This window comes from Chenopodium album, chromosome 8, assembly GCF_948465745.1.
Source record: "Chenopodium album chromosome 8, dcCheAlbu1.1, whole genome shotgun sequence".
In the NCBI taxonomy this organism is placed as follows: Eukaryota; Viridiplantae; Streptophyta; class Magnoliopsida; order Caryophyllales; family Amaranthaceae; genus Chenopodium; species Chenopodium album.
In genome coordinates, this window is record NC_137841.1 from 54785954 (window position 1) to 54813359 (window position 27406).

The following is a 27406-nucleotide window of genomic DNA, read 5'->3' on the forward strand; positions in this document are numbered from 1 at the left end:
TATAACAGAATTTATGAACATATCATGAACATAAAACCATTCAACCAACAAACAAACTGACAGCAGGGTCTTTTACCTTTGATAAAACATTTAAAATTAGGAGCAAACAAGATTTCCTGCTCCCAACTAACATGACAAGAACTAAATTATTACCACATAAGCTAGAAACACTAATTTGCCAAATTATTACTATAGCTCTTGTGACTTTGGGAGTTGAGGTCTTGCACGATAGATCTCCCCGGGTGCATGCAATATTTTCTATTCCCAACTGGCATGGTACAACCGTACAAATTAAAAGGATACAAGGATTCATCCTTAAATTATTACCATCACCAGGGAGCAATAGCTCGATAAACTACCGGAGAATACCCCAATATTCACTAACTAATTTTCCAAAAGCCAAAAGACACAAGTCAAGGGCACAAAACAGTCTATCAGTTGTCCACATGTGCTATATCCTATAAAGCATTAAAAACGAACGATTGTGGGGTTTGTAAAGTATACCTGAAGTTAGTTAGAGTTAAAAGCTGTGTGATTTCCTTGTAAAGCTCCCTCTTCGTTAAATGTTGAAAATACTTTCAAATAACCACACAAGTATCTCAACCGCCTTGGACTTGTCTTGCCTAACAAATTCAAACAAACACCACAATTTTAATACCAAATTTCACTCCCCCCATATGCAAATATTCAACAAGTACACCAGCATACTATAACCCGATTCACATGTTCCTTAAGAGCTTTATTTCTCTGCAGTTTTCAAGCACAAGAACCAGTACAATCTCTCTATATTCAGAACAAAAGAAGCATTCAACACCTGCAACTTCACTCAAGCAACACCACATTCCAAGCTGCAAACATCATCATCTGTCTCATCACAAATGTACTCCCCATACACCTACCACAAATCACACAACGAGGTTCCCTCGGTTCTGCTTCTCTTTGATCTCAACATCTTACTTTCACTTCATCTATAATAATATCAATCAGATTGTGATCAAATAATCACAAAATTCATCTAAACTACTCCACAAATTACCAACAATTTAATCTTAACTGTGTTTTGTGGTCAAATTACAAGAAAATTCATTAAAATTACTCCAGGAATCACCAGAATTTATCTAATATATAGTACTCAGTTTTATGAACATTCATCTAAATTACTCTACACATTGCTAGAAATTTATCTAATTTACTCATTTTTGAGGTCAAATTTCCATAATATTTGTCTAAATTACTCTACAAATTGTAATTATCAATAAACCACTAGTTTTATCAATGGAGATTAATTAAATTACAGGAAAAATTCACAAAATAGGAAAAAATGATTCTTATGAGAAACATGAATAATGCATAACAAAATGTTTACCTGAATCGTCATCATCATCATTTCTAATATTAGGGTTTGTACATTCCGATTGATGATTCGTCAAATTCATAGCTGAAAATTCGAATCAAGAGTTCTTAACTTCTTTCACTTCCCATTCATTCGAATTCAATTCCCATACATACAAATTACAATAATTATCAGAACAAGAAGGACAAAATCAAATTCAAAATCAAACATCACATACAAATTTAAACTCAAAAACAACGACCAAATCATAAAATCAAAAATCAAAACCCAAAAACTCAACAAAATCGAAACCCTAACCTAAATTATACAAAATTAACAAAACAAAGGAGGGTTAAACCTTGTGAGGAGCAGCGTCGCCATTAGAGATCTAGGCATCGTTCTCCTAGTTTTTTAAGGGCTTATGCCATTAGTGATGACTGCGGTGGTGGCGGCGGAAAGCTAGGAGGAAGAGAGAGGAGGGTTGCGTTGGTGGTGACTGCGGTGGGAAGCTAGGATAGAGAGAGGAGGGTTGCGCTGGTGGTGGCTGCGGTGGAGAAATAAGATAGAGGAGACGGAGAGTTCGAGAGGAGAGGAGAGAGAGCGTGTGAGTTAGAGATAGAGAGGGAAGAGTGAGGAGAGAGAGCGTGTTATAATTTTAGGGAATATTGGGAAAAGGCCACCGGTTAACCGGTGGCCTATTAATCCTGTTTTATTTTTGTGGTCTAGGCTTGTATTTTTGGCACGGGTTTTCAATAACCGGTGCGCATTTGTCGGTGCCCTTTTACATTTTTCTACTTTTAGGAAGCTGCCAAATTCGTTTGTCACCGATACACTAGTACCAGATATGTATTTTATCCCGTTACTCTTTTATCTGTGGAATTAACATTTTTCTGCAGGTATCGGCGTATGCAGAGTGATTTAGGATCGCAGAACGTCTTAAATCATTCTCCGTCCCTATCGGCTACTTTGACTATCGTTTTCAAAACTGACGTTTCTACAAACTCAGTCAAAGTGGGGGCTTCTGTAGACCCTAAAAATGTCTCCCCAAAACCAAACCCGATGATAAATAACCTTTCACCGCTACTATTGGTCGGGTTTAGTATTTAATCCCGAGATTGCTTAAAAAGTCGTATTTTATTAAATTCATATTTTCGAACGGTCCATGGATTAGTCTTAATGTTTGGTAAAAGCATAGTTTTAATTTCAGCCCAACTTATTTTAAGTCCAAACCTTTTTTTATTATTTTATTTTTGGCCCAAATTCTTTATTTATTTTTATTTAATTATTTTCTTATTTTAGCCCGAATAATAAAAGTCAGAAAAAGCCCGAAATTATCAATCGGCACTTAAAAAGCCGAAAGAAATTAGGGTTAAAAATGAATTTAGACGGAAAATGGACTGAAAAATTCCCGCGCCACGGCAGACTGCCACCGTGTCACAGGAATGCTTCCCGTCTGACGGTGGGACTTCCCGTGACACGGGAGGTCTGCCGTGACACGAGACGTTCCGTGTCCTTTCCGCGTAAACCCTTAACGTGTTTTTCATCCCGTTTTCTGAAAATTTCCCGCGTCACTCCAAAATTGTACCGTTTCACGGGAAAGTGTACCGTCTGACAGTACAGTCTGACCGTGTCACGGTACAGTCTGACCGTGTCACGGGATACTTTTTTAGGGTTTTTTTTTTATCATTTTAGGGTTCCGTGTGCTCCCTCAGCACATTTTCCCTATAAATACCCCCTCATTTCTGATGTACGGGGCACCGAGAATTTTATGATTTTTATTTTCTCTCTTCTATGCTATTAACCTAAACACTAGCCTACCCTTTTCACTTCAAAATTCCTTCTTCAAGCACTCAAAGGAGTCCATATTTTACTCGAGGTTCTGTCCTTAAGCCAAGGCGTGAAAGGTAGAACTGTTTGAGGGTTTGGCCCCAAAATCAACTTTATTTCATTTAATTTAATTTAGTTATTGTTTTATTATTTCCTTGAAGTTACTAACTCGTTTATTATTTTGTAGTTGCAAACAAACGGAATCAAAGTAAGGATCATGCTCCTTTTGTTTTTATTATTTTTCTAACGATTTTATGTTGTTGGAATTGTGATTAAATTGGTTTTAATATTAATGTTGTTCTATAATTGTTATGATCACCATATTGCATGTTAAAAGGAATATGTAATTGAAAATCACGCCTAATAAGATAATTTGGACAACCGGTTTAGGATCCTTTTAATCTTATTATTAATTGAAGTGATCACCAAATTTTTAGAATTATGTGTGCATTAATCTTGAACCAATTTAGTTAAATAATAGTTTGGAGCGAATTGAATTATTGTTTGTATGCCTTTGAGATCACATGAATGCTTTTCACTATAAGAATCAAGTAGAGGCCAATACGGGCGAATGTGACTCCATAACTCACTTCGTACCATCATCCCCGATCCTCCTTTTGTGGTTCCGAACCATATGGAGTTAGTAATCTCATGGATTATGAATGGGGTGTAACCTTCACGGGTCAATCGTTGTTGCCTTCGTTGTCCCTTATCGTGGTTGCCTTTTATGATCCGTGAACGGTTTACAAGTTCCTTAAAAACTTGTTGGCGGCTCCCTACTTTCCTTGTCCCTAATTGTAATGTCAATTCCCACTTTCTATGAGTGCCAAGCATATTCACAACATGCTTTAATGTAGGCGCACTTCGAGCGACGCCTACAGAAGTTTAATTACATTTTGGTGGGATTAATTAAGTTTATTGTTGGAGGGAAATAAGAGAGAGAAAGTGGAAGCACATGATTATGTTTATGCAAGTGGGTACTTTTGAGTAGGAAAATGGAGAGAGAAAGTGGTCCACTCAAGTGTTTTGGCTGGAAATCAGTCACCAAAATGTAGAGGGAATGTACTTTTCCCTCTATTTTTTTGGTGTGAAATTTTGAAATTTTCAGATTTCCACCAAATTTTTTAAAATTTTCAAATTTTAGCAACTTTTGCCACATTCATTCACATTTTCAGCAAGTTTAAACCAATTCAAGTGCCATATAAAAGGGCACCACTCCTACAGTTTGCATTAATTACAAACCAAAAGCCTCATGGCTTATAAAATTAAGAATTCTGTTTCTTCAAAAACATACCCCATAAAATCCTAACATCATTAGTCCAAGATATACACTGCCTAAACTAAGATTAGTCCTAAACTACGGGCGGCATTAGGGTTCCGCTTCGTTGAGGTCTTCACAAAAAACTTCAGCCACAAAAAACTCCATCACCTTCATTCACCATCTGCAAAAAAAATTCAGAGGGGACCACACACATGGAAGAATATTTTGATCAGGAATTTTTTAATATTGAACAACTACTCAACGAGGGACCATATCAGTACACGAGTGGTGATTCAAGCATGGAAGAAGACTTCAGTGAAGGGGATAACAGTGAACAAGAAGGGGACAACAATGAAGAGCAACATCTGACACAAGCACAACCAACAAGCAGAAAGCAGCTTACTGTCCAAACCAAAAGGCAAATGGTAGATGATTTTCTACTCAACATGCATGAGGGGGAACTCACAAGGGGATTTTTGTCACACATTGCAAGAAAGTATGGAATTCACAGAAGCACATCTCAAAGGGTCTGGAAATTTGTTAAAGACAGCATAGCTCAAGGGAATGTAATTGATGTCAGAAGCAGAAAGTTGGGCAAAACAGGTCCAAAACCTAGGGACATATCAGATGAGTTCTTGCAGTCTGTCCCTTTGTACAAAAGGACAACAGAGAGGAGCTATGCAGCTGCTCTAAAAATCTCACATGGATTTCTCCACAAGCTCAAGAAAAAGGGCAGATTAAGAACACATACAGCAGCAAACCATCCAGCTCTCACATCTAATCACAAAATTGCAAGGATGAAGTGGGCACTAAAGCACATTAATCCAATTCCAGCAGTTGGAAATCCAACTTTTATTGACATGCAACAGGATATTCACATTAATGAAAAATAGTTCTACATGAACCCTGAAACAAGGAGGTTCTACCTTTTACCAAAGGAAGAAAACCCATACAGATGTCAGCAGTCAAAGAGGTATAAAATCAAAGCAATGTTCATGGGGGTCATTGGGAAACCATTGTATGACAGCAATGGGAACATGCTACATGATGGGAAGTTTGGTATTTTCCCATTCATCTACCAACAGAGGGCTAAGAAGAAAAGCAAGAACAGAGATGCGGGAGTATTGGAAACTAAGGCAACAGAGAGTGTGAACAAGGAAGAAATCAGGAAGATGCTGCTCAATAATGTTATACCAGCAATCAAAAGACAATGGCACCCAAGTCTTCCTAAAGATATAAACATACAATGGGACAATGCAAGGCCTCATCAGGTTCCTATGGATGAGGAATTCAAAGCTGCCTGCACATCTGATGGGTTCAATATTCAAATGAAATTTCAACCAGCACAGTCACCTGACCTAAATGTGCTTGATTTGGGACTCTTTAAGGTCATACAGTCTTTACAATATCAGTCTTTTCCCACCAAAATTGAGGAATTAATTGAGAAAGTCTATGAGGCTTATGAATGGATTGATCCCATACTCAACAAGTACACATGGATCACATTGCAAGGGGTGATGCAGATGATTCCAGAAAATGAAGGGGGCAACAACTTCAATCCACCACATATGGGTAAGAAGAGGTTGGACAGCCTAGGTTTGCTACCAGAACTGTTGGAATGTGATAGGGGACTCATACAACAAGCAGTGGACCACCTCAACACACTTTTCATTGAAGTTAATCAACACATTCCAGACAATACTCAACTGGAGGTGGATGCAGATTAGGGACAGGGCCCTACTACAAAAATGGTCAAAGAGACCATAGATAAGAGACCAATTAATTAAATACATGGTCTCTATGTTTCAAGAGACCATATATTTCAAATAAATAGTCTCTTAGGTACAATCTTATGGAGATGAAAATGTAGGAGAGACCACTTTCTTAAATAAATGGTCTCCCTTTTTTTATTTATTTAAATTTTAAAAGGAGAGACCACTTCTCTTATATGAATGGTCTCTCTTTTTTTATTTGATTAATAAAAGAAAAAATGAGAGACCATTTCTCTTACATAATGGTCTCTCTTATTTTTTTTATTTTTATTTAAAATGAAGGAGAGACCACTTATCTTAAATAAATGGTCTCTCATTTAAAAAAAATAAAAATAAAATTGATTACTGATACTACACGGATTGCCAACGTGTAGAAATACCAAAACTAGAGCCCTCTCATTTCCTCTCTTCCCTCAAACCCTAAAATTAGAGCCTTTCATTCCTTTATCTAGCCGCCGTTTTCACTCGTTTCATCTTTTCTTTTGGCTCTTTTTTCCTCTTTTCTCATCTATCATTTCACTTTCTCTCTTCCTCAATCTTTCCTTTATCTGCTTCCACACTTCCATGGAAGCTGTAAGCTTTTCCCTTCTCTTTTTTTTTTTTCCTATTTTGGTGATTTTAAGTTAAAATTCGATCATGAAATTGAACCTAGGATACGAATTTCAGCATATAATCGACCATGGTTTCAAGGTTAGGGCATTTCATTTTAAAATTCGTTTTTGTTATATTTCATTGCATTCTTCGTTCTAAATGTCATAATTTTCATAATTTTGGGTTTAACTTCAGATCTTGAGTTAAACAAGCAAGGCATGACTTCCACACATAACCAAACAAGTGCTCAAAACATGTTTTTTTGACAATGTAAGCAACTGTATTTTGTTTATGCTTAGTCTGGTTTGGTTATGTGTATTTTGGTAGATTACCTTTTAAATTTTAGGGCAGTCATGTAATGAATAGGTATGGTGAGAAACTTTTTGAGTTGTAAGCTGTTGTCATGAAATGAATGAAGTATGGATTGGCATAGGTTGTTTACATTCCATCAGATAGGTTACTTTGTTGTCATTGGAATTATGTAAGGGGGATACCTCAACAACAAATGTGAACCACACTTGTTGGAGCAAAGCCCCCTTACACATTCAAGTCAAAGTGAGTCCCTTCATCATTTGGAATTTGTACATTAACACATGAATCAAAGAGGGACTCAAATATTTAGGCCACATCAAAAGGGACTCAGACACACAGGGCTAGGCACAGACTTGCAAGAACTACATGCATCAATAAGCAAGGGGACAGGGTAGGCACCAAAACATGCCTCATCATGCATCAAACTTCCATTCCCTTGGCCATAATGGGACTCATTGAGCAAGCAGAAACCATAAAGACTTCACAAACCCAAAACCACCATCACATTGAACAAATGCCACCACAAACCAGTACCATAACTATAGCACAGCAAACCACATGTAACCAGCAAGCTTAAACCATCATTACGGAAGCAGCAACATCTAAGCAACATATGTGAGGGCAGTCAACACACACACAAGGTTTACCCAGTATTATATAAGCAGAATATATGACAATAACAACTCAATTACCAACAATGAGTACTACAGAGTGTCACAAACCATAAACCAACATAAGGGACTCAATATGCATATCAAAACAATTTCATAATCAACCAGCTTATGCAACAACATTAAAAACCAAAATTAGGGTTAAGAAATAGTTACGCTACGCAGATCAGTTGTTGGGAGGGAAATCATTAGGGTACTTGTCCCTTAGGAATGCCAAATATGCAGGGTCCCAGTCGCTGTAGTCCGGGTTGAAGACAGATCTGACTCTTTTCTTCCCCACAGAGTTGGAGGAAGACACTGTCGACTTCAGGGACTCAGGCAAGACCCTCCCCCAAATACAGGAGAGTTAGGGAGCACCACAACCTCCACTGGGGGCTGCTCAACGTGAACCTCCACACAGTCAGAGTCCTCAGCAGATTTCTCAGGCACAGCTACAACGTTGGAAGGTCCACCATCAACCTCCTCAACATTCTGGAGACCCATCTCTCCACTAGAACCATCACCCAAGGCTAGATCTGGCCCCTCTCCCTCCGTAGAAGCCTCATTTTCCTGCTCCTCTTCGTCGCTGGACACGTACTCTGTTAGTTTTGCTCCGATTTTGCCTCGAGTGTATCTCCGGAAGTACGACGTGCAGCGGCGAACTGGTTTGAGTTCACCAGTGCCGCGCTGAAGCTTGTAGAGCGTAGATCCCTCAGATCTACGAGGTGGGGTGTCGTTTTTAGGGGACTCATTTGGATCTGGGTCCATTTTCGAAGAGGAAGCAGAGAAAAATTGGTGTTAGGGTTTCGCAGAAGAGAGAACAGGGGAGAGATTAGGAGAGAGAGTGAGAAAATGAAAGTGACACTAGTGGAAAATTTCTCATTCGTAACAGGCTATTTGTAACGGGCAAAGCTTTGCCCGTTACAATTAAGATATTCGTAACGGGCAAAATAGTGTCCGTTACGAATAAGTAAGTATTCGTAACGGACACTACATTGCCCGTTACGAATAAGTAAGTATTCGTAACGGACACTATTTTGCCCGTTACGAATACTATATTACACGTAAATGACCAAACTTAGCCCAACTTATGAGAGGAGAGCCCAATACTTGGCTTTTTAGGGTTTCACTCCCTCTCTCTCTCATCAGTCCCTCACTCCCTCCTCTCCGTCATTCACCTCTCTCTCTCCTCTCATCTCCTCTTTCTCTCATCTTCTCTCTCTCTCCTCTCCTTTCTCTCTCTCCGTCATTCACCTCTCTCTCTCCTCTCTCCTCTCCTCTTTCTCTGTCATTCTGTTGGTTGTTGTTTTGGTGGTTTACTTGAGCAGCGATTGCGTTCATCTTGAGACGAGCAACTTGACCGGCTACTTCATACAAGAGCCTCCAAGCGGCGTCGTTTTTGGGCGGAGGTGTAACCGGCGGTGACGGAACTCTTCCTCTTTAGATCTAAGTCGTTGAACGAATCGATGCTAGGTAAGATTTTTCTCTTTGTAATCATCGAATATAAAGTTGGAAGATTTATCAGTTTGAATGTGGTAAATGATGATTGTCTGAGTTGATTCAACTTTATTTTTTGAAATTTACGTTGTTTTTAATTGATTTAAGTTTCTTGGTACTAGATTTTTGGGATATTTTGTGCTGAATTTTTGCAAATTTAGGAATGATTATTGTCTTTTTTTAGATCTAAAGTTTCTGATTTTATTCCAATTCTATCTTCATTTTGTATTTTAATCTCCTCAATAATTCTTAACTCTCTAATTTGAGTGATTTCTGAATGTTCATCTAGGTGTTTGATTCTTAGTGTTGATTTTAAGATTTGTGATTTTATATTGTTTATTTCAATGATATGAGGATTTTGTGGTGTAAATCTTGTAGATCTGTAAATTTATTTGAATTTTGAAAATGGCTATTTAGTTTTGTTGTTTGCGAATTTGAATTTAGCTTAGAAAAGAGATGCGATTTGGTAGTTATGACTTTAAATTGGTGAAAAACTTTCTGATTTCTGAGATCTTTAAGTAATGCGCAAATGTTCGTAGTTCCGAAGCTTAATTATGCTTGAATTATGTAATTTTATGGTGAAATCAACTTATTTTTTTAAAATTTTGATTTTTTTTTATAAATCAGCTTATTTTATGTAATTCAATTATTTTTTAAATTTTGATTTTTTTTGACGGGCTGATTCAATTATGATTCAATGATCTTGTGGATTTTGATATTATTTTTTTTTCAATTATGTTAATTTTGGTTTGTTGAAATTATTGAATGTAGGTGGAGCATATAATATCTACACAAGGGAGCTTAAGACTCAACGTCTCAGACCACAAATGTCGGGATAAAACTTGTTTTTATTATTACAATTATGATTTGTTTTTGCTCTTTTATTAGTCTTAGTCTTAAGAAACTTGCGACATTATATGAGCAAGTTGATGTATTTTGCAGTGATAATGAATATATTTTTGCTTATAGTATATTAAATGTGTATTATACTTGTGTAATAAAAAAATTATTTGTGTATTATACGTGTGTAATAAAAAAATAATCTGTGTATTATACTTGTGTAAAAAAAATAAAATTATCTCATTATTTGATAAAATGATCCAGCATGTGCTAGCACGTGCTGGATTTTTTTTAATTGCATCAAACACTATTCGTAACGGGCAGATATAATGCCCGTTACGAATAACCCGTTATTCGTAACGGGCACTTGTAGTTATTCGTAACGGACGGTGCCCGTTACGAATAATAATGGCCATCCGTAACGGCCGTACACGTAACGGACGTTGCCCGTTACGGATGGGCCCTTTTTGCCCGTTACGGATGGCCTTTTTTCCACTAGTGTGAAAGGAGGGGTTTTGTTGAAATTATGGAGATTTCTCCAGAATTGATGAAGGAGGCATCGTAATTGAGAGAAATTCAATGAAGAACATTGAATGAGGCAGTTGGGAGATGAGAGGTTGTTGATGTGAGAGAGTGTGAGGGTGTTAAATTTTGGTGGGAATCATTAGAGTGATAGATCATTAGGTTTTAATTGTGTGTAATTAAACCTAGTTAAACAACATTAAAATTAAAAAGTAAGGGTAAATCTGTCTTTTACCACTTAAACTATTACTACATAAGGAAATAAAAAAATTTGTTGCACATAATAGAAGCACCCATTTATGGCAAATGTTGCAGATAACTATTTGCGGAGGGAGTATTTATTTATTATTTATACAAATATTTTTATTTTAATTTTATAGTACGAATTATTTTAATGTAAAAGTAATAAGATTTTTGTTATTAGTAAGCTAAAACCATTAAGTTTTTGGTTTAAATCATAACTCTCTTTTAAGTTAATAGCCCAATGCTTAACAAAAGAAAAAAGAAAAAAAAAATCTTCAAAATCCAACTCAAAAACAAGTCAAACCACCTCCTTCATTACGATTCTTAAGCTCATCAAAGAGAAAGATAATTTCTTGAGCCATTACATTTTCTAATCTTAAAACTATCTAAAATAAATAAATAAAATAAAATAAAAACAGACGAAATTCATTGGCATCACTACAAAAAGTACCCACCACCATTTATAATCATGTCACCCCTCTCCCATTACCTTTTTCATTTCCAAACCATAAAGTAAATTAACATTAAAAAAAAAAAACAAAAACAAATTATGCCAGTCAAATAATAAATAAATAAATAAAAATAAAATACAATTTATTAAAAAAAAATTTGACGCATTAGTGAAATTCCAAAAATACCCTTGGTAAACATCCGTTGAAGAAAGCGCCTTCTTTTTCACAAATCTCCAAACAAATTTTGAAAAACGTCGTCGTCGCCGTTAACCTACCTCTTCCTTTCTCCCCCCTTTTCTCTCTCCTCTCTCTTCTTTTATTCTCTCTCTAAAAACATTTCCTTCTTTTTTTTCTCTTTTCTTTTTTCTTTTTTATTAGTTTTAGAGAGAGAAAGAAGGTTCAACGACGACGAGTCAAACCCACTCCCGCCTACTTTGACTCACTCACCTACTCAACTCACCTCAACTCGCCCGAGTTTTACTACTGTAACAGCAGGAGAGAGAAAAACTTCAAACTTCAAACATCCAACTTCAACAACAAAGATCTGCTCAATTTCCTCACTAATTTTCTCAGTTTCAACTTCTGAACCATTTTCAAAAAATCAAGCTGAAATCGGAAATAATTTGAAGAAAAAAAAAGTTGAGTAGGAGTGATTTCCGATCAAAGCATATCTTGAAAAGCGCGAGAATCTAGGTGAATTTTGAAGACAGATAAAATAATGAATATATCACGGGGGTTATTTGGGTGGTCCCCACCACACATACAACCGTTAACGCCGGTATCGGAAGTATCGGAGCCACCGGAGTCGCCGTCTCCGTACATGGATATGAACCCGGAAGGTACGGGGACGGCGGCGGAGATGGAGGATGAAATGGAGGATGAAAATGAGGATGAGATCGAGCCGCCACCAGCTGCGGTTCCGTTTTCGAGGCTGTTTGCTTGTGCTGACCGACTTGATTGGTTTCTTATGGCGGTTGGATCGCTTGCTGCTGCTGCTCATGGGACGGCGTTGGTTGTTTATTTGCATTATTTTGCTCAGATTATTCAGCTTCTTTCGTTGAAGTCTGTTAGTGAGGAGGATTTGCATAGTAGGTTTATTGAGGTGTGTTTGCTTTGCTTCTTCTTTTGCTCAAACCCTAAGTTTTTTTTATTTTTATTTTTTTATTTACTTTTTCTGATTATATTTTATGAAAATTTGTTTAGGTATGTTTTGGGGTGTACAATTGATGTATGAGATTGTAACTGTAGAGTTGTTTTGGAGGTGTGAAAAAAATCACATTTGTGTTCTGAATTCGAATTATTTTTTTAGCTAGAGTGTGGGTAGAGAGCTTACTTACCTTAATTTTAGGTTATGATGATGTTTATTGAGGAAAGTATCAATTGCCAATTGACGGAATGAGCCTTAAACGTCTGACGTGAGGTAGATGACATTGGTTTGTTAGTCTGTTATTTGGGCTGGAGTTACATGGGGAGAGACGATGGATTTGTCTCTCGATTCACAAAGATGAATGTGCAAGCATAGTTTTTTTTGTTTTTGTTAAGCACAAGGAAAAGCTGTCCTCGATTTATACCAGCCTACATGATGATCTGATTTATCATTTTATGTTCTTCTATACTGTTTCGTTACCTCACATTGGTTATTATTTAGTTGCCCATTATATACTTTTCCTTAGTGGAATTGTGGCTTGATCGGGTTATGATTTGCCTATGCTGCTCACCTTTTTCTTCTATTAGATACTAAAGATGGATTTTTGGATATAAAATAGCCATAGGAGAATGATCACCCTTTACAAGAAATCAAAATTGTACAGTTTTGTGAAGAAGAGAAGTGTGGCCGTAGCTTTGAATAATCTGTTTGTACATTTACAGAAAGCTATAATAACAAGACTAAGCCTATTGGTTCCACCATTTTGTGAAGTGCAGAAATGAAATTGCTCACTCTCTATCCAAGTGTGTGGTGCATTTTTTTTTTGTGGGTTTCCATCTCTGTGCATACTTTCCCTTCCTCAAGGAATAATTTTTATCCCTACCTCCCCTTAATATGTCAAATTCCATGTAGTGCATAACCAAGACAATATAAGAATACCCCCCCCCCCCCCCCCTCTCCCCCCCCAAGGTATCAAGTTCCATTACGTACAATTGATGCAAGTCCAAGCCAGTATCTTCACCAGTTCAACCACCTCCCGATTAGAGGCACCTATACCACCATGGCATCAGCATGATCACTAATTATAATCCGGCTTAACATTGCACCACTTCTCATCTTCCTCTAATCTTTTTTCTTTCCTCTCCACTTTTTTCACGCATAATCAGGAGAGGATAGAGATTGTCCAAAATTCACAATATATGAACCCTATTGACCAAGAAAAAGTTCAATTTAGCATCACTAGGTCAATTATGTGTAGAAACCAGCCTATCCATGGTTATTGACACTGCAATTATGATGGAGGAGGGAAGAGAGGGTTGTTGGCTTGTGACTTGTTAGGTGGGAGAAGATAAGGGAGGATGGGGGTTTCATATATCATGAAAATCTGATTTTATTGATTACTAAGCGTCTTGGATGCTTTTAACAATTTGTTCCTTGAAGACCATGTTATCTTGACATATTTCTGGAAAGATATATAAAATGGATACTCTGCTTGTTCCTATATATAAAAGAGTAGGTGACTTGTGTTAGCATAATTTTCAATTGGTAGAATTTTTGTTCACAGAGCAACAGAGTAGCTCTCAAAAAGAAGTGCTTATCTTATCTGGGAATTTTATGAGTTAATTAATGCTCTCTATTTTGCTTCAGATTTTAATTAAATTCCTCTTCCATGCACTTTTACATTGCAACTTTCTAAAGTGTTTTGTGGGCTTCTTTTCATGCTGCCAAGTTAGTGAAGAATCCTTTTGTGGTGTTATCTGTCAACAGCTTGGGAGGGCCACTTATGTGTGGATAATGGTTATGATTCTTTATTAATGCTGTCCCCATTGTGTATTTCCTCTCTTCCCTTGCCTTCCCTTTAATTGATCCACAACTTGCTCTTTGTTCTCTTACTCCCTTCTCTTGACCTCTCTACTCTACATGATGCCATTCATGTACTAGAAAAACCAGTTCATGGTCACATTCAGTGACAATCTATAGGAGAAACCACTGAAGGCCATTGTCATGATACTTTTTTTTAGTATAGTAGACTAAGCCTCATTGATTCTTGAGGAAGGAAGGATCCAGGGGAGGGGGTTGGTTAGGTCTTAAAGTTAGGAAAGGATAGTAGCACTGATTCACTGTGATAGGTAAATGCAGTACAGTGATGGTGCCAAACCAGGCTATGAAGTTACCAGTAAAGTTAGGATATGAACATGAAAGTCTAAGTTTCTGATAGGTTTTGTAGTTAAGGATTTTGGGATATAGTTTGTTTGATCAGGTTTCACTCACTGAATACAAGTACTTGCATGGTTTCCCACTCTAACACAACAAAGAAATTCATTTCAACTCATGAATTCAAAGAGTATAACAATGCACAAAGAAATTTTAAATGTTTCATTAATTCACAAATCTAAATGATTCATATACGAGGGGTCTAATGTATAGGTGTAGCATTATTTTAGTCCAAAACACACAAGCATGGACTCTAACACTGTTAAAACACTTACTCTTAATCAATGTATAAAAAAGGCACAATGAGGTGATAAAGGTCCTATTGCGCCTAGGCACACCTTGGGCATGCTTCAGTGTGCCTCTTTGAACCGTTTGAAGTGAGGCGTGCACTTCTTTGAAGTGAGGCACACAATATAAAACATTTGAAAAAATTTTACTTATGCTCCTCATATTTACCTCAAGTGTGCCTATGATGTGCCTCATGCCCCTCAAGTGCGCCTCTTTGAATGCTCCTTGCCTAGAGCAAAAAAAGGCGCTAGCGCCTCAGTGTATAAAAAAACTGCTCCTAATCTCAACCACCTCAAATAAAAATGCACCCCTTGTTGGGAGGATAACAAAATTGCAGCTTATTAAACAGATAAATAAAATACAAAATAGTCAGCCTAAAATTAGAATACTATATCAAAAAAATCCTTTATTACAATTTTTGCTAAAGCCTTCCAATTCTATGCGCATATTTTTGTGTTTACTTGGAATATATGCCATATTAGAACTATGTCTACATGTAAATTCAGGTTTATTCTTGTCGGGCCAGTTCTATTTATATTAGAACCAGCTAACTGCCCATGTGAATGGAGTATACAATCATCACATTAAAAAGCACTTAAATCTGGGTTGCCAAAAAGAGTGGCATCAGTATAGAGAGTTCAATTAGACACTTAATATGAGTGTGCTACATCTCTTAAATCATGGTGCTGTTCCACCTTGTCTCTCCTGTGTTTTTTTTGGCTGATTCTTAGTTCTTACGAAGTTATGTTGAAGTTTCCTTCATCTTTATAAACACATGGCTGACATATAAGTGTATTGAGGTGATGGATTCCATAGGTGGAGAACTGATTTCCTGTAGGGTGTTATATACTCTTATGGTTAAGGATGTTTTTAAGCGCCCCCCCCCCCCCCCCCCCAAAAAAAAAAAAAAAAAAAAAAAAAAGAAAAAAAGGATGGTTTTAGGTTTTTAACTTGATGTTTTGGGTTGAATTTTGAAATTTATCCCAAACCATACGTAAGTGATTAAATATAGGTGAATGGCATTCAGTGAGTATATTTCCGTTTGGTTAGATTCCCCCCCCCAAAAAAAAAAAAAAAAACAAAAAGAAAAAAAGGATGGTTTTAGGTTTTTAACTTGATGTTTTGGGTTGAATTTTGAAATTTATCCCAAACCATACGTAAGTGATTAAATATAGGTGAATGGCATTCAGTGAGTATATTTCCGTTTGGTTAGATTCCCCCCCCCCCCCCCCCCCCCCCCCCCCAAAAAAAAAAAAAAAAAAACAAAAAGAAAAAAAGGATGGTTTTAGGTTTTTAACTTGATGTTTTGGGTTGAATTTTGAAATTTATCCCAAACCATACGTAAGTGATTAAATATAGGTGAATGGCATTCAGTGAGTATATTTCCGTTTGGTTAGATTGGCAATTTGGAATGAGGTATACAATTAAGGGGATATCAGGATAAAAACAAAGAGATGGTGAATGATTTGTGGTTGTTGGTATATGGTGGAAAGAAGACGACGAATGGATTACCTCTTAATCCAGATACTAGTTATCTACTCCTGTAGGGCTTAACATGAAGGATAACAGCTCCCAATATAGCCTTTTCCTTTAATCACCAATTCACCACAACCTTCAATGTTCTATTACCTCTTCCAAACTTTCCTTATTCCAAGCATGGTCTCTAAGGTATTTTGCCCTTAGATTTATTTTGTAGTGTGTTTTTTGGCAGAGTTTGTTCTTTCTTTTCCTTCCATTTTCTTAGTAAAACAATATTAGTATGTAATGGACCGCTTGATATCACTGCCAGTTTTCAGTTTTTGGTTTTATGATTTTGAAAGTCATGATATAGATTAAACAATGAACTTAAAGTTAGTCCTATCTATAATAATCATGTTAATTTTGAAAGCTGTCAGCAAACAACCGGAAACCTACTTATTGTGGTTTCATAATTTGAATTTTAGCTTTATAAGAAACCAAATGAGCATGACCTAATATTATGTATGGTGACAGTTTACTTGTGATGCTGGACAATTAATTGGCCAGCTAGTTGGTATGTGTTAGTTTTCCCTACCTTGCTTATGGCCTACAAGAAGGATGAACAAAGTATTAAAGTAAGTGATTGGTTTTAAGCAAGTTCTCAATGTAAGCCAATTCATAGATAAATTTGGGTTCAGATTGATTATAGAAGATAGTTCAATTATATTAATTGGAGAACATACTAATTAATCCTTCTGTTTCATGCTGCAGCTCACTCTAAGAATTGTCTATATAGCTGCTGGTGTGTTTGCTGCTGGGTGGATTGGTAAGTTAAAGCCTGGATCATTTTATTGTGAATCTTATACATCAGGCCAGATCATTCTAATGTGCTCAAGTCATCAAAGCTAACATATTCCATTTATAGAGGTCACCTGTTGGATTCTTACCGGCGAGCGACAAACAGCTGTAATCAGGTCCAAGTATGTACAAGTGTTATTGAATCAAGATATGAGTTTCTTTGATACATATGGAAACAATGGAGACATAGTTAGCCAAGTCTTGAGCGATGTGCTGCTTATTCAATCAGCGTTAAGTGAAAAGGTACCGTTCATTGCTTACGTGATCATAATGGATTTAAGTGGTTTGATTTATCTTCATTTATTTTCTAAATAATGTGTTTTTGTGCATCAGGTTGGTAATTATATCCACAATATGGCAACATTTTTCAGCGGTCTTGTTGTTGGATTTATCAACTGTTGGCAGATTGCCCTGATAACTTTAGCAACTGGGCCATTCATTGTTGCTGCGGGAGGAATCTCGAATATATTTCTTCACAGGCTTGCAGAGAATATCCAGGATGCGTATGCTGAAGCAGCGAGCATTGCTGAACAGGTTTACATTTGTCATCTTTTAGAGCCAACTCTTAAATAGCAAAACTAGAAGTTCTTTAGTTAAATAGTTATGTGAAAATAAACTTTTCTTCATGTTGTGGTTTGTACTTTTGCTGTAGACAACATGAATATGTTATTTCTTTTCTCCCCGCAATTTGATTGATCTCCTTGTATGCTACAACATGTGTTTATTTGGAAGTCATTCATCTTTAGAAGGTGGTTCTGTTGAAGAAAAAGGAGGTGTACACCTTGTGAGTGCGAATCAAGGTAAGAATTGCTTTTTGCATGGTCATAAGTATCTACACCAAAGAGGGTAATGAAAAAAGTTAAAATACAAGATTGTGAGTGGAAAATTTTGCGTGGCCTTACAATGCACTAGATAAGGAAGAAAGAGTACAATGAGGTGGGTGAGTGTAAGAAATATGTGAATATAGTAAGAGAGAGTGAGTGGAAAGTATTAATAACTTTTAGAAATGGAGGTAGAGGTAGTAAGTGGTACTCAAAATGAAAACCATAAGTATACAAAGCTGTATGGATACTCACCTATTACCTTCACTTCTGTGTTGGGATTTTTCATTTTCTGAGATACCTGGTAAAACAACATAATTATAAACTAGAAGCTATACTGCGGTCACGCAAAAATGCTACCGTACGCTGTTCAGGTTTGAAATACAGTCTGGATACGCGAGTTTATGGCTACTTACTCTAACCAGAAGTCATTGAAGTAACCCAACATAAAGGGAGGGAGATTTAGTCGAAAATTTTGAGATCTAAGGTTTAAGTGATAGAATGTTGGTAAATGAATAAATGATGTACCAGATATTCGAATATGTCGAATACTTGTACCCGTGTTCTGGTAACATAATGTTGGTAAATGAATAAAAGAAAATTAATAGAGGTAGGAGAGCTACAAACTATTTTTCATTCATATTGCCAAATAATGAAACATGGGGGTAGGGGCATCTAAACTCTTGTGGCAAGGGTACCAACTGTCTCTAGCATTGCATGTTGATCTTTAATTGGAGCCAATGGTATTCCTGCAAAACAAATAGCTGTTAGTAATATAGGAATCTCTAAAGCACCGACTTTATCCTTATCTTGGAGAAGAAATTGTTATCATGGGAAGGAAGTTGCAGGCCGAACCTCTGTTGATTGAATAATGGTTGGGGTGAACTGGAGGATTGGAGGGATCACTTGAAGCCTTGAAGGAGTTGCAAAATAATTATCACAAGAATAAGCCATACTCATGGCTACAAACTGCATCCTGGCCATGAGTATGGTTATGCTTACCTTCACTACAATCTTTTAGTGGACCTAACAATCGCATTCTAATTATGTTTGGATTCCACTCCTGGATGATTCTGACTTAAAACCACAATAATGTCCATAAAGCTTTGTCTTTGATCTGAATAAGAGGGTTGCCTACAACTTTCTCCTTCACTTTTGTTGGTGTGGTGTGGTGTGTTGTTCTTGCACCAAATTTATTATTTATGACTTTGGGAGCCTCTTCTTGCCATTTGCTGATCCTTTTTTTTCTTCAAATTCCTCATAACCTTCATAAGATTTCAACGTCAGGAGCCATCTTTTCCTTTCTTTCATTGAACCTCCTATTTTCTCCTAAAATTCAGTTAATTGCAAGTAGTTCACAAGTTCCTCTTCTTTTTCTATTACCTCAATAGTGGCAACAACAAATTCCTTAAGTCCATTCTAGACTCAGTTTTACTTTATTTGCAGGAATTCTATCTTGAGAATGAGTTATTTGATCGTAAGGGATTGAGGGGGTTGATTTTTGTGGATGACTATGCTGAATATTCACTTTTGGTTCATGTAGCTGACCCCACTTATGGGATTAAGGCTTCAATTGATTAATTGATTGCTGGAATTCTCTAACAGTTGAAGAGCTTAGGTAAGGTTGACAAAGGCTAATTCCTTGTTTGAGTCTCAATGCTTCCATTGCTCATCTAAAAAAAAGCCTTAACTTATCCTCGTTTAAGAAGTTCCCTTTCTTGAGAAAATTTGCTGTTGAATTTGAGTTGATGGATATAGCTGGATCCAGTATACTTTTTGCTTTTTCCGCGTGACGACTAGTACTAACCTAGACAAAAGATAACACCTTGGTAGTAAAAACTATGCATGTGAATAACTAAATTGAATGAATCTTGCTTGTAGAGGTTATTACTGTATTCTTTCAAACCTATAACAAACCCACTTATACCTTAATAAATTTCCAATTGAAAATAAATTTGAATAAGAAAATCGTTTACTTCATTTGAGAGATTACTTCAAATGAGAGAAGCACAAGTTCCCCCCTTGAGCTCTGCATAACTACCCATGATTATGCTAGGATTTGTATTGTCATAAAATTTTTACACTTTCCTTTTTGGCGTCAGTTTGAAATTTTTGACCAAATATTGCCATTCATACAATTATCAAAATATTACCATGTTGGTCTTGTTATTTATAATTTTTACTTATACGTAATTAGTGATAAAAATGGTCAAAGGTATGCATTGTAGGTTTTGAAAAAGTGAGTGCAACCAGTTCAAGAAACGGATATAGCATAGATAAAACTTGTGAAATTACAACCACCTCTGGACACAAGTAACCAACTGTAAAGAAATTTATCACTTAAAAATAGGAGATTGCTGAAGTTAGTGTAGATAGATGCAAATTAGCTTTTGTTTTTTGGTGTATATGCTTGACCCCATTCTTTGGCATCACTATCTTATTGTTCAATTGGAGTTGCCACTAGAGTTCCAATGTTGTCAAAGGCATTACAACACCCTAGATCCAGTCTAATCGTTTGCAATTGGAATTAAGTTCCAAAGGACTATTTTTGTCATTAGAAAAGGCTTGGAGAGTAGGGTAACTATTGCTTTCCAGTGACTGGTGGTCTTTGAAATGACCAACCAATGAACTTTGCCTCTACTTTGGGCTGACAGGAATGATTTTGGTATAAAGAAGATATTACATGGACGAGATTCTATTTGCACTATAGAAAGTTCTTTTCTGTTTTTTTTTTTTTTTTTTTTTTCGTAAAAATATAGCTATATTTGAATCTTGTGTGTACTCTGTAATTTTTATTTCCAAAGATGATCCTTTTTCTAGTATGGGCCGAATTATGAACTTACTCAGGTAAAATATGCCATTATTACTTGGCATACATTTACTCATGAAATAGACATGTCTGATCAAATATACTTAAATTGCACTACAAATCTGTGTGGATTTATCTTGATATTTACACGCCACAACTCTGATGGAAATCTGCTTACATTATGATCTGCTTACATTATGATCTGCTTTTCAATGTAATAAATATCACTTATCATAAGACTTTGAATGTGAAGGCTGATGCATGCACGTGTGATATAAAGTTGAGCAGTGCTCTTTAAGTCTGGTATATTATTGTGGTCTGTTGAAAACAACTCAGCTTGGCTCTTTTTATGTGACATTTTCTTAAGATGTTTGTTTTTCTTAAATGTAGTGGTGATAACTTTGCATGCTGTCTTACATTAGAACATTTTATGCTTTCGCAAATGAGATGTTGGCCAAGTTTTCTTTTGATGCTAATTTTTTTTTTTTTTAAAATGTGTTTGTGATGATCTCAATGCTTTTGCAGGCTGTGTCTTACATTAGAACACTATATGCATTCACAAATGAGACGTTGGCTAAGTATTCTTATGCAACATCGCTTCAAGCAACCCTCAGATATGGTATATTAATTAGTCTTGTGCAAGGGCTGGGGCTTGGCTTTACATATGGACTGGCCATTTGTTCTTGTGCACTGCAGCTTTGGGTAGGAAGATTTTTGGTGACTCATGGAAAAGCTCATGGCGGGGAAATAATTGCAGCACTCTTTGCTGTGATTCTGAGTGGCCTGTAAGAATCTTTGTTTTATTGATATCCTTGATCTAGCTGATCATAAACTTGTTATTATTGAGTTATTTACCTTTTTTCCTTGTTTCAGCGGGTTGAATCAAGCAGCAACAAACTTCTATTCTTTTGAGCAAGGACGGATTGCTGCTTATAGACTATTTGAAATGATAAGCCGTTCATCCTCTACTACAAATCATGATGGCAACACTTTAGCTTCTGTTCAGGGTAACATTGAGTTTCGAAATGTGTATTTCAGCTATCTGTCTCGTCCTGAGATACCTATCCTAAGTGGGTTTTACCTCACTGTTCCTGCTAAAAAGGCTGTTGCGCTTGTTGGGAGAAATGGCTCTGGAAAGAGCAGTATCATTCCTCTCATGGAGCGTTTTTATGATCCTACATTAGGTAACATGACTTCTTTTCTTCAGTGTGTCAAAAATATTGTTCTTGCTATCTGACTGTAGCCAGCTGTGATTTTATGCAGTACAATATTTACGATATTTTTCCTTCTATTGATGCAGGGGAAGTCCTCCTTGATGGAGAGAATATAAAAAATCTCCAACTGGAATGGCTAAGAAGTCAAATCGGTCTAGTTACGCAGGAACCGGCTTTACTAAGCTTAAGTATCAAAGACAATATTGCTTATGGGCGATCTGTTTCTTCAGACCAAATTGAAGAAGCTGCTAAAATAGCACATGCTCATACATTTATTAGCTCACTTGAGAAAGGATATGATACACAGGTAGAACTTCTGATATACATATTTGTATTGATTTGGAGCATGTGGTTTGCCTCTGTAATACATGTTAATTTTTGGATCCCTTGTGTTTGGTGTTAACCATGCTCCACGCGCATTTCCATCACAATTCACAATTAATTGTTTATTCCAGGTGGGCCGAGCTGGTTTGGCATTGACAGAAGAGCAGAAGATCAAGCTCTCAATCGCAAGGGCAGTGCTCTCTAATCCGTCTATTCTTCTCCTTGATGAGGTCACTGGAGGACTTGATTTTGAAGCTGAAAAAGCTGTTCAAGAAGCATTGGATCTTCTTATGCTAGGGCGTTCCACAATAATAATTGCCAGGCGGCTTAGTTTAATTAAAAATGCTGATTACATAGCTGTCATGGAAGAGGGCCAACTTGTTGAAATGGGCACACATGATGAATTACTGAACTTGGATGGTCTTTATGCTGAACTTCTTAAATGTGAAGAGGCAGCCAAACTACCTAGGAGGTATGGCATGCCCTTGAACTGTTTCCACATTCTTTCATGTGGTGAATCTTTTGCTAATGGTGGTCTTGTTAGTAATTTTAAGCTATGTGCATTCCTAAGTCTTGTTCATAGACCACTATTAAAGTTATGTTGCTTGCTTCTAGGAACTTAAGGATATTGTAAAATTCTTCATTATTTACTTCCAAAATTTCCTTTTACAGGATGCCAGTAAGGAAATACAAGGAGGGAGCAACTTTCCAGATTGACGGTGACTTGTCTGCAAGCCACAACTTTCAAGAATCATCATCTCCTAAAATGGCAAAATCACCATCTCTCCAGAGAGTTTCTGGTGGCCATGCTTTTCGGATGTCAGATGCTGCTTTTAGCTCTCTAGAGTCGCCAAATGTTCGAAGTCCGCCTTCTGAGCAGTTAAGGGAAAATGGTAATGGCAATTTATTAGATGAAGCAGAGAAGGAACCATCTATGACCAGGCAGGACAGTTTTGAAATGAGACTGCCTGAGTTACCAAAAATTGATGTTCAAGCTGCACGACGACAAACCTCTAATGCATCAGATCCCGAATCCCCTGTTTCACCACTTTTAACATCTGATCCCAAAAATGAACGTTCCCATTCACAAACCTTTAGTCGCCCTAATAGTGAAATTGATGACATGCCAATAACAGTAAAAGAAAAGAAGGATTCACAAAATCGTAAGCCACCTTCATTTTGGAGGCTAGTTGAGCTTAGCCTTGCGGAATGGCTGTATGCAGTTTTAGGAAGCATCGGTGCAGCTATATTTGGTTCCTTTAATCCTCTTCTTGCTTATGTTATTGCGTTGATAGTAACCACTTACTACAGATTTAGTGAAGGTCACCATCTACGGCACGAGGTTGACAAATGGTGCTTGATCATTGCATGCATGGGTATTGTGACAGTGGTTGCCAACTTCTTGCAGCATTTTTACTTTGGTATTATGGGAGAGAAAATGACTGAAAGAGTCAGGAGGATGATGTTTTCAGGTACCTGATTCTACATTTGAGCTATGTTTCCAATATCTTAATTTTAAATGGTACTTATTAAGCAAACCACATGTATCTTGTTTATGTAATACTTTTGGTCCACTGGCTTTACAGCTATGCTAAGAAATGAAGTTGGATGGTTTGATGATGAGGAAAATAGTGCCGACACTTTATCCATGCGATTGGCAAATGATGCAACATTTGTTCGTGCTGCCTTTAGTAATCGTCTTTCTATCTTTATACAAGATAGTGCTGCGGTAATAGTGGCTGTTCTCATTGGAATGTTGTTACAATGGCGATTAGCCCTGGTGGCTCTAGCAACACTTCCAGTCCTCACCATCTCTGCTGTTGCGCAGGTTTGACTTGCTCCCTTTGAGTTGGTATCTAATTAATTAGTACATGTTCGTATCTAGGTTTTGGAGTGGTTTTGTTAGAATTTAGAAAGACAAGTTTGGCTTTTTGGTGGTTAGATTTAGAGTTCCATAGTATTATTACTCATCCTAATTTCCAATATTTTGTCATAAGCAAATTATTCACGTTCTTGTTTCTCAAATTTCTATGTGTGGCGCTGTAGCCATGTGAACCTTTGGTTTTACTGCAATTTTCTTATTAATAAGTTTACACAGTGCTAATAGCTTACAGCGGATATCCGACTATTGGAAGTTTGTAGAACTACTAAAGCCTACTATAAGTGCACTGAATGGCTTTCTCTTTTAACAGGCCCTTGATAACACGTCAAGAATGTTGTTTTCCTTTATTGTGTTGGTTATTATTAAGGTCATTTAGTCTCATAAAACAGTTTTCATCTTAAAGAGGCTGATAGTTCATAATGGCAATCAGCAGATCATTTATATATCTGGTCATTTCCCAGTTCCCACAATTTTTGCATTGTTAATAACTTTTATTCATATGAAATTCCTAAATTATCCTTTTTTTTTTAATTTTTTTTTTTTTAATCAAGGATACTTGCTGTCTTAGTCATATAATCACTGCCGTAGGAGTTTGTTTCAAACTATACTAAAGAGAAAGGGAGGTCCCTTACTGCCTTTTGTTTTTCCTTGCTACCTACTAATTATAATAAAAGAAAAAAAATCCCACAAACACAGTAAGGTCATTAACTTCAATAAATTAAAAATAAAATAAAATTAAAAAGAACTACCAACATACTAACAACTTGCACACAATTAAATACCATGTCAAATAATATAATTGAATCACCACCTAAAACTATGTAGTGGTTAATATGTATCAAGCTCAAGTATTTTGGGACAAAGGGATTGATTGAGAAGAATTGTGTGTAGTTGTTTGCCTGTTCCATGAACACAGTTTTGTGCAAATAGTGTGACTGTATATCAAGGAAATTCTTTATTTGCGGGTTTATGTTGCACAATAACATTTTTGTTCTCAATTCTGGTAAGTTTAAAATTACAACAATAGCAACATATATCCCAGTGCCTCTAAAATTTGAAGAACCCTACATGTGATAACAGAAAGGTTGTTTCCACTTGATTTCCACATCAAAGTTTGAAGATTTTACAGATTTTACTTATCCTGCAGTATTAATTTAGCAGACATCAGTTTTTTTATTGATGTGTTTGGTGTTTCAGAGTCTGATCAGTACCTAAATTTGTTCTGCAGAAATTATGGCTTGCTGGATTTTCTAGGGGAATTCAAGAAATGCACAGAAAAGCATCTTTAGTCCTTGAAGATGCAGTCAGAAATATCTATACTGTTGTGTCTTTTTGTGCGGGAAACAAGGTGATGGAGCTCTACAGAATGCAGTTGAAGAAAATACTCAGGAAGAGCTTTCTTCATGGGATGGCAATTGGTTTTGGTTTTGGCTTTTCTCAGTTTCTTCTATTTGCCTGTAATGCTCTTCTTCTGTGGTACACGGGGATATCTGTCAAGAACAAGTACATGGATCTTTCTACAGCTCTCAAAGAATACATGGTGTTCTCCTTCGCCACCTTTGCTCTGGTAGAGCCATTTGGTTTAGCTCCCTACATTCTTAAACGTCGGAAATCTCTCATCTCTGTATTTGAAATCATTGATCGTGTGCCCAAGATTGAACCAGATGATGCCTCTGCCCTCAAACCGCCTAATGTTTATGGAAGCATAGAATTTAAGAATGTTGATTTTTGTTATCCAACACGTCCAGAAGTCCTAGTGCTCAGCAATTTCAATCTTAAAGTTGGGGGTGGTCAAACTGTTGCTGTAGTTGGAGTATCAGGTTCTGGGAAGAGCACTATAATCTCTCTGATAGAGAGATTTTATGATCCTGTTGCTGGTCAGGTTTTCCTAGATGGGAGAGATCTGAAGCAGTTCAACTTGAGATGGTTGAGGAGCCATCTAGGTGTAGTTCAGCAGGAACCAGTAATTTTCTCGACTACAGTAAGGGAAAATATAATCTATGCAAGGCATAATGCTAGTGAAGCTGAAGTTAAAGAAGCAGCTAGGATTGCAAATGCTCATCATTTCATTAGTAGTTTGCCTCATGGCTATGACACCCATGTCGGTATGAGGGGTGTAGATTTGACTCCTGGGCAGAAACAGCGAATAGCTATTGCTAGGGTGGTATTGAAAAATGCACCCATCTTGCTGTTAGACGAGGCAAGTTCTGCTATTGAGTCAGAATCTAGTAGAGTAGTGCAGGAAGCCCTGGATACGCTAATTATGGGAAATAAAACAACCATTCTCATCGCCCATAGAGCTGCAATGATGAGACATGTGGACAATATTGTTGTACTTAATGGTGGTCGGATAGTTGAGGAAGGGGCACATGATGCTTTGGTGGCAAAGAATGGGTTGTATGTTCGTTTAATGCAGCCTCATTTTGTAAAAGGACGTCGCCACAATCGACTAGTTTAGATTGGACTACGGTATTGATCTTTGTTTTTGGATCAGTCGAGGTGATCTCAGTCAGCCCTAGTATATATTGTTGACTCTTTAAGGAAATGTTCATTCTTAATTTAGTCACAATCTCACAAGATTGGGAGTGGAAAGAGTTGGAGGCTTCATGGTTTGCCTATGGTAACGGTAATAGGTCTTTACACTTGGTGAATATAGGATCTAATTAGGCTGTGTGGAGTTCTATTAGCCTCTGGAACGGGCTGTCGGAGGTCAGTGCATTTTTTGGGAGGCAGCTTGTAAGTAGCCCTTGGGTTGCTTCGTCCGGATGAATCATTTATTAATATTTATCAATTCTATTGGGGGAAAGTGTATTATTTTTGGGTGGTTTTTTTCTTATCAATTTTTTTCTTAATTTTTTGTTGCTGTGCTAGGTTTCTTTTCACCTATTGTATTGATTTAAAGAATTTATTTACTGGTGTAAAATTTTTAACATAGAACCCTTGAGTAGTGAGGACTGAGGAGTGAAGAATTAGTTGTAATTTTCTGTAAATATATGAAGTATATACAGGATACTGCGTTTTGAATCATTTTTGAAGGTTGAGCTTTGGAGTGTCATTTATGTCTCAATTCTACTTTTATCTGCGTAACCTT

General features: G+C 36.8%; 2 protein-coding genes and 1 long non-coding RNA gene across 4 annotated transcripts; 2 read left to right on the plus strand and 1 right to left on the minus strand.

The window, feature by feature from the left end:
* Positions 1 to 535: 535 nt before the first annotated feature.
* Positions 536 to 1767, minus strand: LOC145556134 (uncharacterized). The gene is made up of 4 exons (XR_014091767.1): positions 1692 to 1767; positions 1367 to 1438; positions 815 to 968; positions 536 to 623 (listed from the first exon to the last, which is right to left on the minus strand). It is a non-coding gene; the product is annotated as an uncharacterized LOC145556134 (long non-coding RNA).
* Positions 1768 to 5320: 3553 nt separating this feature from the next.
* On the plus strand, positions 5321 to 6148 carry LOC145643059 (uncharacterized). Its single transcript, XM_081694219.1, has one exon. It carries the CDS (start codon positions 5321 to 5323, stop codon positions 6146 to 6148), a length of 828 nt encoding a protein of 275 aa, XP_081550345.1.
* A 5454-nt stretch (positions 6149 to 11602) lies between these two features.
* On the plus strand, positions 11603 to 27370 carry LOC145641870 (ABC transporter B family member 20-like). Of its 2 annotated transcripts, XM_081692883.1 has the most exons (12): positions 12313 to 12402; positions 16942 to 17042; positions 17179 to 17233; positions 17333 to 17508; positions 17599 to 17799; positions 21421 to 21680; positions 21769 to 22079; positions 22196 to 22416; positions 22565 to 22905; positions 23106 to 23905; positions 24020 to 24261; positions 25544 to 27370. In XM_081692883.1, exons 2-12 carry the CDS (start codon positions 17010 to 17012, stop codon positions 26771 to 26773), a joined length of 3870 nt encoding a protein of 1289 aa, XP_081549009.1. In that variant the 5' UTR covers positions 12313 to 12402; positions 16942 to 17009; the 3' UTR covers positions 26774 to 27370. The 2 variants fall into 2 exon arrangements, with proteins under 2 accessions (XP_081549008.1, XP_081549009.1); XM_081692882.1 differs by lacking the exon at positions 16942 to 17042 and having other exon boundaries at positions 11603 to 12402.
* The last annotated feature ends 36 nt before the right edge of the window (positions 27371 to 27406 follow it).